At 39.8% G+C, this 14,234-nt stretch overlaps 1 protein-coding gene across 1 annotated transcript; it reads right to left on the reverse strand.

Annotated features, from left to right (window-relative positions):
- Window positions 1-2,929: 2,929 nt before the first annotated feature.
- LOC108717213 (palmitoyltransferase ZDHHC2-like) lies at window positions 2,930-4,176 on the reverse strand. Its single transcript, XM_041563810.1, has one exon. It carries the CDS (start codon window positions 3,968-3,970, stop codon window positions 2,930-2,932), a length of 1,041 nt encoding a protein of 346 aa, XP_041419744.1. The 5' UTR covers window positions 3,971-4,176.
- Window positions 4,177-14,234: the final 10,058 nt, after the last annotated feature.

The following is a 14,234-nucleotide window of genomic DNA, read 5'->3' on the forward strand; positions in this document are numbered from 1 at the left end:
CGGTGGGCGGGGCCCAGGAGAGTTGGGATTGCGGTGGGCGGGGCCCAGGAGAGTTTGGATTTCAGTGTTTTCTTGGCAGAATGGGCACAGACTCCATGTCACCATTAATGTCAGGGCCCTAAAACGTATTTGCTGTGGGGCCCAGTAACACCTGGTTACTATAAGTTTAAACAGCTTCTTCGACTTTATTTAGCGTTCAGTATGATGTAGAGAGGAATATTCTGAGACAATTTGCAATTGGTTTTCATTTTTTATTATTTGTGGGGGTTTTTTTATAGTTATTTTGCTTTATATTCAGCAGCTCTCCAGTTTGTAATTTCTGCAATCAGGTTGCTAAAGTCTAAATTCCCCTAGCAACCATGCACTGATTTGAATAAGAGACTGGAATATGAATAGGCGAGGCCTGAATAGAAAGAGGAGTAATAAAAAGTAGCAATAACAATACATTTGTAGCCTTACAGAGTATTTATAGGTAGGGTTGCCACCTTTTCTGGAAAAAAATACCGACCTTCCTATATATTAATGTTTTTTCCCTATTAATAACATTGGGATCAACCATCATTTTTACCCAGTGTCGGACTGGCCCACCGGGATACCAGGAAAAGTCCCGGTGGGCCAAGGTGTCAGTGGGCCCTTATGCTGCTAAACATTTGGCCTATTTCATGGCCATTTCTTAGTTCTATGAGAAATAGATGGAATAATAGATTATAGTATGTAAAAAAAGAGACTAGGAGAATAGAGATTGAGTGAGGAGAGAAAGAATAATATTACTAAGAGTGGGCCCCTGGTCTAAGATTAATTGGTGGGCCCCTAGTCAAAGGTTTTTTGGTGGGCCCCTGGTGTTGGTGTCCCAGTCCGACACTGTTTTTACCGGCCAGGCGGCAACCCTATTTATAGGGGGCTCCTTTTGCCTAGAAGATGTATTAGAGCTCACTCTATGAAAACCAGACATCATGTCTCTCTACATGCAGGATTTGTGCAATTAGGCAGTTATTTTGTTAGATTTTGTTTGTACTGGAATCCGTTATTTGAGTGAGCTCTAATACATCTGCTGGGAAAGGAGCCTCCCTATAAGGTATATTGGATCTAACTGTCAATGAATATCTGACACCCAACTGCTGCATGAAGACAGAATGATAAGAAATAGATGCTGATATAGGGACACTGAAGATAAACTTGGTTATTTCAGAAACAGTGCAGAATATTTAATTGATTATATTTAGAAAGTTTCTTATTTCAGCATGCTGAAGCTTATATAGAATTTTCCTTTGATATGTCCTGTCATCTAATCAATCTGTTGTACTGTTTCACGTATTAACAGATCTTGTGCCGTGTAAAAGTCAGCTGGTTGCATATTATTCAGTATAAACAAAGTACTCACCAACACACCCTGAGCCTTAAACCTATTGCTTCGTCTGCAGCTCAGTATCTCCTGAGGGATCAGCACCCTCCAATTTGTAACAAATATAATGGAAATGGGCACAGCAAGACTATTACTAGCGGAATAAACCATGCATGTTTATTGGATGCAAGCAATACATCTCATAGATGTGAATGGTGTGAATATCTTAACATGTGCCATTTAGTATTCTAATAAATCTCTTTACTGTTTCAGGTACTAGTGGCAGCCAGTCTACTCCAAGCTTCACGGATCTTGTCAGGCCCGGATTTGCGGCAAGGCCGCATAGGCCCAGGCCTAGGGCGGCAAAAAAATAGGGGCGGCATGCCGCCCAGCCGCACTATGGGGACGTGTGCGTCCCCATTCAATTACAGCAGCTGCGCCGGCGTTTTTCCGCCGGCGCGCTGCAAAGGGGAGGTGAGGTGGGCGCTAGGACCACGCGGCCGCCTGGTCGGACCGCACGGCCTAGGGGCGCCCGTCATCGAAATCCGGCGCTGGATCTTGTGCCGTGTAAAAGTCAACTGGTTGCATATAAGTGAGTAACATGCTAAAAATTATATGTTTGATATCACAAGACAGAGTAATATTGCTGCCAATGGTTTCTATATAACTTTCATGCTGGAGGACTCCTGGGCAACCTATTGGCAGTGCCACCATTTATCTTCTTCAAACACTGGCAGGTTCTCTGATATGGACTATGTGGATTAGTGTTAGAGAAAGGGGCATACAAAACACGAAAAATAGAGCTGGCACTACTCCGGTACCCAAAAATATGATCAAATCAAATAGAATCCAGGAGTCATGAAGTATTAATAAAGTAGTACAAAAAGTTTTATTGCATCTTGTATAAAAAATAAAAGCCTGACGCGTTTCGTGTCCACGCTGGACACTTAATCATAGGCATAGGCTAGCGAAAGGGGCACGCTATAGTCTTCTAGCGTCTGGATTCATTAAAAGGAAAAACACAACTCAGAAAAATACACAATAATCAATCACAAATGTGATTTACTTTTATTATTAGATTTATACAGTTGTACATCAATATATACATAAGCATAATATATATATGTAACATAAATAGTATCAATATTAATTATTATTAATTCTAACAATACTAATATTTATATTATATTATTATATAATAAATCCATTGATTGTGCCCCATTTCCGAATTAACATGAGGCGCTGAAACTAATGTCATTTAGTTGTCCTTTTCTATCTTCTTAAGATGAAAGGTAGAAATTTGAAGATTTAAATAGGTCCATCTTTGACCCACCAGCAGAAGCAATTTTAGTAGGAGATTCCAGCCCCCAAACCCAAGACTATGGGTATTGGTAGGACACAGAAGAATCTTCTAATCTAGGTCTTCTAGGTATTGTAGGGAAACCAAAATCTTAAACAATTTTTTTATCCTCACAAAGTCCCCTTAGATTTCCTTGGAGAAGTGGCAGCATCCACTGTCGGAAACCCATCAACTTCCTCATAACTGATTGCAGAAACAACAGACATGCTCTGCTACATGAGTCCCTTCTAAGGTTTCTGTGTGGTTTTCACTTCCAGTAGTTGACTGTGGGACTCACTTGGGGGTTTGGCAGCAATAGCAGCATTTTTCTCTATGTCCATTGTGACCTCACCCATTGGGAATGAGACGCCATCTCCTAAACTGCTGAAGATTGGGAGGAACCAGTATTTCTTTTCATTGCCAAACACTTCTCTCAGATTCTTGCTGAAGCCCAAATAATAGGGATTATTCTCCTCAGTTGTGTCATCAGCTGTGTCATCAGCTGTGTCATCAACTGTGTTATCCTTATTCTCTCTAGAAGTTACATTCAATAAAGCCAGTACGAAATGAGTAAACAAAAATAGGAATAGGATTATAGCGAAGATTGTGGTCAGGCTGAACAACACAATGATAGGGACTTTGGATGGGCTGTTGGGCAGCTGATGAGTCCAGAATAGTATGGAGCAATAAAGCGACACTGCGCTAGTAAATATGCACAATAGCACTCCATACATCACAGCGAGGAGGAAGAACTTGTAGTTGGAGAATCCCACACAGTTGTTTAGAAATACGCAGTGATGATCCAGTTTCAGTATACAGACGTTACACACTGGGCAATGGTGGCACCTGTCTGGCTTTATCACATGGCATGTGGTACAGTACCGAACATCTCCTTTTGGATCCTTAGTATAAATAGGCAAGTCTTTAGCCGCACGAATGAGGATCTCCTGCAGCACTTGTGGCCTCTCATCACTCAGGTACAGCTGCTTGTCAGACTCCGATGGGCGGAATTTTTCAGGAGGGACAGCGGGAGGCGTCATAACAGTCCGGAGATAGCACCACACGCACAGGAGGAACAAAAGGTGGAAAATCACCAGGAAAGTCACCTTTGCCTCTAATAACTGTACAGTGAATATGCACAGCTCCACCACAAATATATAATAGCAGGTAGCAAGGAGTCCAATGATGAATATAGGCAGGACCCGGCCAGCCTTCCTCTTGCCAGAATAGTCATCTTCTTCTTCTGTTTCATTAATTGTTATCTTAGTATCTTTTTCTTCTTTTGACATAGTTATAGTTTTAAAATAACGATAAAAAGTAAGAAAAAATGTAAAAAACGATAAGACTGAGTCTCTGATGTGTCACCACCAGCGCTCGTAGGTCTTATGACAAAGTGAGTGAGTAACATCAGTAAACAACTCTCCTCTTTATGACATCACAATGCTCTCTTTATTCTCCTCTGTCTGACATCACAATGCTCTCTGTATTCTCAGCCAATAGGAAGCCAGATGCAAATGATCTGCAGATCAACAACCTTTCAAACACCTTAGGGTAAACAATGTAACCATAGCAATCAACAGTCATGCCACTCCCACCATGCCAGCAGTGCAGCTCACCTTTCTATATTTTAACCTGCCAACAGTGTTACAGAGTCATTAGTAGTTTTATGGCAGAATAACAGTGACTACATTTAAGGAAATATTAAAGTTCAAACAACTCTGCCCAATTTCCAACATAGAGTGTGCCAACAAAAATGTGCACTCCATTAAACAAGGTTACATGCCTGGGGGCAGGATTCTGTAGATTATAAAACATCATATTACACTGCACTCACAGGTCTTTTGTGATGAACAAAGAAATATAAGTTTATTGAACTGACGTTTATCAAGGTTCAATATATATATACACACAGTATAAAACAGGCTTCCGTAGCATATACAGAATGCAGTAAACAATATTGTAGACCACGTACAGTTTCATTGCCCAAGTTTAGTTAAGGGTCTCATAGCTTATAGAATTCATGAGGACATTCTCTAGCTATTTTGGTCAGTTTATACAGAGGAAGAGCATCACTGATCAGTTTCTTCCGCAGGGCTAGGGCAGAGGTTGCAGGGGGCTTCCATGTAATTAGTAAGGTTTGACTAACAAGGGTGTTGGGAGACATGTATCATTGGGTTTGGACACAATTTTATATTGTGTTACCATAGTTTGCATGGCTAGTGCTTTCATTTTAATCAGGTTAACTGTGCCTAATACTAACAAGTGGAGATCTCTCCAGTGCCTAATTGTGGATTTGAATTTGGCTAATTCAGATTACCTTGTATACAGTCTGAGATTGTGTTAGAAACCATTACAAGGTATTTTAATTTAGGAGGTAGTTGCAGTTGGATACAAGAGGGTGATACATTGGTGACAGCAGACATTGCTCCTGAGAGAAGGGTTGAGATCAAGGGGCCGATTCACTAACTTCGAGTGAAGGATTCGAATGATTCGAATAGATCGAGGGCAAAAACGCTGCGACTATTCGCCATTCGATAGTCGAAGTACTGGATCGAGCACAAAAACGCTGCGACTATTCGCCCATTCGATAGTCGAAGTACTGTCTCTTTTAAAAATACTTCGACTGCCTACTTCGCCACCTAAAACCTACCGAATTGCTTTAAAAGCCTATGGGAAAGTCCCATAGGCTTGTTTTCCAAGTTTTTTATCGAATAAAAAGGCATTCGATTGAATGAAATGAAAATCCTTCGAGCGAATATTCGATCGAGCGCCTATTCGCCTGGCGAATATTCGCCAATTTGACTATTCGCCAGGGCGTAAATTCGCCCAAATTGCCTATTCGATTCTATTCCCCAGTCGAATTTCGAGGGATTTAACCCCTCGAAATTCGACCCTTGATGAATTTGCCCCCTAGTGTCTTTAATTTTGATCCTAAAAGTTGGGTTACTATATAAAAACTTGACCCAGCTGATGAATATAGGGTCAATGCCCAAATCTGGCCAGTACCTCTCAAAGTTCACCCTTTCCACTGAATCAAATGCTTTTGCAAGGTCTGCTGCAACTACAATTCTAGACTCTTTGCTGTCATGGCTAGCTAGGATATTTGTTTATAATCTGTGGATATTAATATAGGAATAAAGCCAGTTTGGTCTGGGTATATACATGATTCATCCACTTTACTGAGCCTTGTTGCCAGAATTTTAAATTTACATTTAAATTCTAAATGTATACAACTAAATGTATCATGAAGCAATAGAGAAAAATCATGAAAATGTAATATTAGCTTTAGCATACCGAAATAAAACTTTCTAAATATAATCAATTCTGTACCGTTTCTGATATAATCAAGTTTATGATCACTATTCCTTTCTCAGCATCTGTTTCTCCTCATTCTGTATTCATTCAGGAGTCGGGTGTCAGATGAATGATCCAATAAATATTATAGGGGCTAGAAGATTTATTAGAGCGCACCCTATTAAAATCATCAGAAATCCTGTTTGTCGACATGCAGAATTTGTGCAAAAGGCAGTTATTTTGTAGATTTTGTTTGTACTGGAATCAGTTATTTGAGTGAGCTCTAATACATCTGCTAGGAAAGGGAGCCCACCCCTAAAATATATATTGGATCATTCATCTGACACCCAACTGCTGCATGAAGACAGAATGAAGAAAAACAGATGCTTCGGTGTACTTCAGTATGAGGAAGCTTATATTAAATTTTCATTTTCGCGATAGTTCCCCTTAAAGTAGAAGGAAACCCCCTGGGCGCAAAAACCCTCCCCTTTGTTGCTCCCCCTCCCCCCTGGCCTACCTGTCCCGCTGCCCCTAACTTGTTACTTACTCCTCTGTGCAAGTCCAGTCCACGGAGTTCACAGACGCCATCTTCTCCCAAGCGATCTTATTCTTCCTGCTTTGACCGGCGTTTTTGGCGCATGCGCAGTAGGAGCATTTCGCCGGTACGGATCTACTGCGCATGCGCCAAAAGTCACAAAGTTTTCCGATTTCAATTTGTGACTTTTGGCGCATGCCGGCGAAATGATCCTACTGCGCATGCGCCAAAAACGCCGGTCAAAGCAGGAAGAAGATCGCTTGGGAGAAGATGGCGTCTGTGAACTCCGTGGACTGGACCTGCGCAGAGGGGTAAGTAACAAGTTAGGGGCATTTGCCCAGCGGGACAGGTAGGCCAGGGGGGAGGAGGGAGGGGAAGCAACACAGGGGAGGGGGGAGGGTTTTTGCGCCCAGGGGGTTTCCTTCTCCTTTAAAGATGAAAGTTGAGTGTAGGACTGGCCAGACCAGGGATGGCTTTGACGTAGTTGGCCAGCTTAAATATATTGCAATATATGGACAAACAATCCCTGTTTCGTTAGAAGGGGAGGGCAGCTTGTCTCAATATATTGATAATGGGTTGAGTGCAGAGGACCTCTTATACTTGTCTGTATGAATTTTGTGGTCACATGTAATGGTTTAAAAATTTGTGGTGAGCACAACTTTCCCTTGTTTGTTATAGTTATACAGGAGCAGTGGCCAGCTCCATGTTGTAGCTCCCACCCTTCCCAGCTGATCCCAGTGGTGGCCAATAAAAGGGCAATCATATTTGGGTAAAACTTAATCCCTGTGTAAAATTTATAATGAAGCAATAGAATTCTTGGTGAATCAGATGAAAGTTGAGTGTAGAACTGGCCAGACCATAGATGACTTTGACGTAGTTGGGCATCATGACTATATTGCAATATATGGACAAACAATCCCTGTTTTGTTTAATGGCGGAGGCATTTTTAGTAGCTTAGTTCTCAAAATATCTCAATAGCCTTAATATAATAATAATGGGTTGAGTGCAGAGGACCTCTTGAATTTTGTCTTATCTATATTAATAATGATATTGTTCTGTGTGAGCTCCACTCTATGGGCTATTTCCAGGTTTTAAAATGAATACACTCAGGGATTCTGATAGTTATTGTGGGAAGTGTCTGTTTTGGTTATAGTTTCCAGCAAACAAGCAGTCAGCACGATGATTGTCGCTTCCTTGTAAGGGTAGTGCACGTTCTTCAGTGGCCACTTTCCACTGATATCACTAATGGGAACGTCTGGAACAGCACCACACAATATTCTTCTTATTAAAAAGCCTTTATTAGTCCTTTAGGGCATCACAGCAACGTTTTATTTTTTATCAAGCTTGGGGCAGCTGGGAAATTGACAATATGTCTAGCCCCATGTCAGATTTCAAAATTGAATATAAAAAAATCTGTTTGCTCTTTTGAGAAATGAATTTCAGTGCAGAATTCTGCTGGAGCAGCACTATTAACTGATTCATTTTTTCCCGTGACAGTATCCCTTTAACAATGTTATTTATACTCTATAGCACCCTCTGGTGATAATTAGTGTACACAATTTTACTCACAAGACAATCAAAAAAAAGTGAAACATTTCGGCTTAGAGTGTCCATTTCAGAATTGCAAATATGTGCTCGATAGCTTAGGTGAATACTTGACAAGATGTCTATACAAAATATATCTGTAAAACACAAGGAAATAAAGAATCATTAAAAACTCTGTTTATTTATGTAAAAGGGAAGGTAAAATTATCTGAAAATGGGACTCAAGTCATATTCTTTATTTAAGCCCTGTGGCTCTAAGGTCTCCAATTTCCGGATCCAAAATGACTCTCTATATAATAATTTCTTTTGTTTATTGCCTCCACGTTGTTTCATTTCAATGGTCTACACTATCTGAAATTTTAACTGATTCACCCTATGGGCACACTCAATAAAATGACCAGCCACAGCTTGTTCCTTTTTTCCTGTATTAATTGCCGATTTATGCTCCCTGATGCGCTCACGGAACGTTCTCTTGGATTGGCCAACATACTCCAGCCTACATGGGCATTTGATAATATACACTGCGTATGTTGAACTACAGGTATAACAACCCTTAATTTTTATGGGATTACCCTTTCTGGGGTGAAAAACACTATTCCCTTGTTGTGCATTGGAGCAGCAATTGCAATTATAACAGGGGGAGGTCCCCACCTTTCCCTTCCTTTCTTTACTCGAATCTTTATTTTTCCTTATGTCTGAATGCACCAGCATTGAGCCCAGTGATCTACCTTTCTTATAGGCTATAATGGGTGGTCTATCAAACACTGTGATCTGGGGTAGGTTGTCCTTTAGTAAGGGCCAATGCCTGCGTAGGATGTTTGCAATCTGTTTACTCAATGTATTGTATTGCGTCACAAATGTGACCTTTCTTTCTCTATTTTTTAATTTACCCTTTAACATTTCTGGTCTATCCTGTTTTTCATCTCCTCTAGTTGTTTTTGCAGGAGGTTGTCTTTATATTCCCTCTCACGGAATAGTTATAGTTTCCAACCAGTAATCAGCTGTAATAGCAGATATTATCAGTCTTCTAGTACAGGTATGGTATCCGGGAACTCGTTACCCGAAAAGCTCAGAATTGCGGCAAGGCCATCTCAAATAGATTCCATTTTATCCAAATAATCCAAATTTGTAAAAAGGATTCCCTTTTTTTCTATAACAATAAAACAGTACCTTGTACTTGATCCCAACTCAGATAACAGATAATCTTACTATACTTACTGTGATTTACGTTTCCTGGACTGGAACATGGCAGTGGGCACTAAAGAGTTAAATCCCCCTGCCGATAGGAAGACACAAGAAATGAGCAAATAAGAACACTCCTGGGTCCCCCCTCACTTCCATCTCAATGACTAGAGACAATACCCCCTAAGATAGGGAGGGAGACCCTGCCCACTGCCATGTTCCAGTCCAGGATTTTTTGTTTTCCTGTACCACATGGCAGTGGGCATTAAAGGGATATAACAAGCAAACAGATTACTGATATCTGTTTATTGATGCTGCAGAAAGGATGCTACATCCAAAACCTGCCACCAGACACTTTCAAAGATGGTGACCCCCTGTGACAAGTTTGAAGTCCTGGATCATTGCTGCTATTGACAAGCTGAAACTTTAGCCTCGTGCAATAAGTTCACTATATAAAATATGGCATTTTTAGCCATATTAATTTTTAGAGTTTAGTTCTCCTTTAAGGACTGGAGTCCAAAACTGCACTGCATACTCCAGGTGAGGCCTTACCAGGGTCCTATAAAGAGGTAAAATTATGTTTTCATCCCTTGAGTTAATGCCCTTTTTTTTATAAAAGACAGAACTTTATTTGTTTAGTAGCCACAGAATGACACTGCCTGGAATTAGAATACTCCTCTAATGGGACAATCAAGTCCCAGCAACTATCCCCCCGTGATATTCGATGGTGCAGAGCAGTGACCAGGACTCCCTTTATAAAGGGAACACAAAGTTATACTGTATGTTATATTATTAAGTATATTTCATGCCTTTCAGTAGTCCAGGCAATCCTCTGCACTGAAGTGATTTTCTGGACTAGATTAAATATACAGGTATAGACAAGAGCTGCTGTTTGTTGTCAGATCAATTCCTCGGTGTAACATTATCATCAGGAGCATCAGACAGTACTTTGCTGCCAGATACACATAGTGCATTTAAAAGCCCAACACTTTGGCTTGCCTGCATTTTTAGTTTCCTCTCATCAGCAATACCTTGTGTTTTGTTCTGCCAGCGCATCCAAGATTTGTATTTAATTACTACAATCCTGTCATCGCAGCCTACGAAAAAAGGTTTTTCAGCGATATGATGTTTTCTGACTGCCGTCCAAGGTTTTTAGTACAAGGCTGGATTTATGGGATTGTGAAGAGAATGGTACTTGCTGTTCTTTTTTCCTCTGCTAATATGAATACAGTTATAATTTAATGCACTGGGATGGTTCTCACCTGAGAATCAAACTCATTTGGGGCAACAGAATAAAGAATTTGATCTCTAATATGGAGGCCAGTGGGCATATTGTGCTATATACAGTGTCGGATTGGGATGCCAGGGGCCCACCAGAAAACCTTAGACTGTGAGCCCACTTTATAAACTATTATTCCTCTTTTCCTCACTTAACCTCTTTTTTCTCCTAGTCTTATATCTACTTACTTTACTCTATTCTTCCATTATTAAGCCTCTTTTTTTCCCATAAAGAAATAGGGGATGAGCATGAAATAGGCCAAATGATTAGAAGCAAGAGGCACACCGGGAGTTTTCCTGGTATCCCGGTGGGCCAGTCCGACACTGGCTATATACGAGAGGTGTTGTAACCGGTACAAATAATCCTCCAGTTCTATTAACTTATAGCACCATTTGACTTTATTAAAAGGGAACTATGGCAAAAACGAAAATATAATAAAGCTTCATCATGTTTCTAAATATAATCAATTGAAAAATCTTACTCATTTCTGAAATAATCAAGTTTGTCTTCCCTGTCCCCCTCTCAGCATCTGTGTCTCTTCATTCAGGAGTTGGGAGTCTGATTTTGAATGACAATTAGGTCAAGAATAGCATTGGAAGGAGGCTCATTTTGCCTAGAAGATGTATTAGAGCTCAGTTTTAAAATAACCAGAAATCTTGCCTCTCTACAGGCAGGATTTGTGCCACAGTCAGTTATCTTGTTTGTGCTGGAGTCAGTTATTCTAGTAAGCTCTAAAACATCTTTAAGAAAGGGAGCCCCCCCTAAAAGAAATATTGGATCTAACTGTCAGTGGACATCTGACCCAACTCCTGCATGAAGACAGAATGAAAAGAAACAGATGCTGAGAGGGGGATAGTGAAGATAAATCTGATTATTTCAGAAATGGCTCTAAATTTTTAGTTGATTTTATTTAGAACATTTCTTATTTCAGTATGCTGAAGCTATATTACATTTGTAATGGTCTGGACCAGGTGCAGCTATATGACTCTCTAAGCCAAACTTGTGGGGCCAGTTAGGGTAAGATTTGGGGAGGATGCTTTTTCGCACTCCTAGATACACCTGAAAGGTCAGCTTAAAGGTTGGGATGAACATTTTTGGTTGCCCTCTTGGAGCTGTTGCTGAATGACTGATAAACTGAATGTTTTGTTATAGCTATGACCTTGTTATTAGCTAAGGGGGCCTTGATAAAACAATTACACCTCCAAAGGGGGAATCTCTCAACCACTGCTATAAAGGATCTTTATGGTCCTCATGCTATCCAAGGATGGCAAAGACTTTTAATTTTGCCATGATGTTGAAAATCTTTGGCAACATCCACTATATATATATATATATATATATATATATATATATATATATATATATATATATACAAACGCACGCACTCTGATCCAGTCTTGAAGTTACTGTGGGTGCAGGGTCAAAGCTTTAGCATACAGTAATTGGATAGGGACCCGCACTCCAATGTTTCGTGAAAAACATTGGAGTGCGGGTCCCTATCCAATTACTATATATATATATATATATATATATATATATATATATATATATATATATATAAATATATACAGGTATGGGACCTGTTATCCAGAATGCTTGGGACCTGGGGTTTTCCGAATAATTGATCTTTCCATAATTTGGATCTTCATAACTTAAGTCTACTAGAAAATCATTAGGTAAAGAGAAGGAAAGACAGACCCATAATAAGTGCACCTCCCACCATCATTGTGTGTATATCTCTATATAACTTTTAATGTGATTCAATTAAAAATTAGGTATGTGTGGACATATCCGACGTCTCAGCCCACATTAGGGCCTTTTTCAAGGCCTTGAAAAAGGCCCTAATGTGGGCCGAAACGTAGGATTGATGTACTCAATAAAGACATTTTTTTGAACAGAGTGTGGGTCTTTCCAACAGATCTGTATGTAATAAATTTGACCCTGCACCCATTTACATCAGTGAAAGTAAAGTCGGAACAAGAGCATGGACTCAAAGGACTTATGAAGAAAGAAATTGTGTTTATTAAAGCAAAAAAGCTGCTAACATTTTGGCTTCTTGGACTTAATGTACGAGTTGTGCAGGCATAAAAGCCGGATTCATATATATATATATATGTATAGGATCTGTTATCTGGAAACCCATTATACAGATATAAGATCTGAATTAAGGAAAGGCCATCTTCCATAGACTCCATAAATTATTTCATTTTTCTCTAAAATAAAACAGTAGCTTGTACTTGATCCAAACTAAGATATAATGAATAACTTATTGGAGGCAAAACAATCCCATTGAGTTTATTTAATGTTTAAACAAGTACTTAAAGTATGAAAATCGAAATCATGGAAACACCCTTTATCCAGATAACCCCAAGTCCTGAGCTTTCTGGATAACAGATCCCAGACTTGTATATAAAACTCACATTATATTTGCACAACTGTGCTATCATTCCAATGCATCTCTATTCAGAAAAGGGAAATACAGGCTTTCAGTCTGCAATGGGGTGCTTACTACATCCAACAAACAATAGGCTTAAAAAACTCACAAGTGTCCAGTAAGCAATCAAGGAATCCATTATGGTTATTAAGTAGCTGCAACAGAGAAGCAATACTTCCTGGTACAATGGGGATGATAGAGAGAAAGGGGCAATGGAGGACACAGTCATTTCTGTTTTAGCAGCAATAACAACTGGAATAGATTGATAACTTTGCAACATATGGACCCAAGGTCTTTGGAGCATAACGAAACAGTAATAAATTCATTAAAAGGTGTATTTGGAGACAAAATTAATCTGAATGTATAAGAATTTTATTTTACTTAAAAAAAATTTCATTTAAAACCTGGAACCCAACATACAACAATATAAATACATAAAAAGATTTTTCAAAATGATTCTGGTAGGTGTTCACTTAAAACCACAATAATAGGAATTTTCCAAATCTCCTAGGTTCTAGTGAATGATTCCCCCAGACTTGCAACAACAATTATGTAGAGCAAAATTGGTGTGCCTTAATCCACGTGCACTCGGCGCGTCATAGTAGAGGGGCGGAGGGGCCATGGACATTAGTCCAGGTGGGCCCTGGGCCCCCCAGTCCGACCCTGTACGAGCCCTCCAATAATGGACTGATCTCACCAGATCCTATGTTCCGGTCTTTCCTCAAGGACACAGTTAGGGACGTTCACTTAGCGCTGGATCCAATAGACTTTTCGTGATGTCTCCACTTTACAAGCAGCTCTTCCCGAAAATCCAAGATGGTGTTTGATGTGTCTCAGCATATGTGTTCCACACAGAATTTGTTTACACCGAATCACAACAATTTACCGATTTTCACGATTCCAGGTATCATACTGATTTTCACGATTTTGGGGTAAATTCACCAAAAATTTCATTTCAACCTTAGGAGTGACACACCACCTAGATTATGACCATAAGATTTTCATTCATCCAGGTCATGGTATATCTATATCTTGTTTTTAGAATTACTTATATTAGATATACCACCTAGATTACATTTGAGTCCCTACAGTCAGCAAGGGGGCAACTGGGAAACCGCCCCACCCTTCAATTTCTTTGTGGGAGCCAAATAATGGACCAGACCGACAGTGCTCACTTTATTTGGGACATTTTTCAAGAGCTTGAAACCTAATTCAGAGCTTGGAAAACAAAAATGCTATTCCTGTACAAGCTTGTACTATCTCACAATTCAGGGATTCATTCAA

The sequence above is a fragment of the Xenopus laevis genome, chromosome 5L (assembly GCF_017654675.1).
Source record: "Xenopus laevis strain J_2021 chromosome 5L, Xenopus_laevis_v10.1, whole genome shotgun sequence".
Classification (NCBI taxonomy): Eukaryota; Metazoa; Chordata; class Amphibia; order Anura; family Pipidae; genus Xenopus; species Xenopus laevis.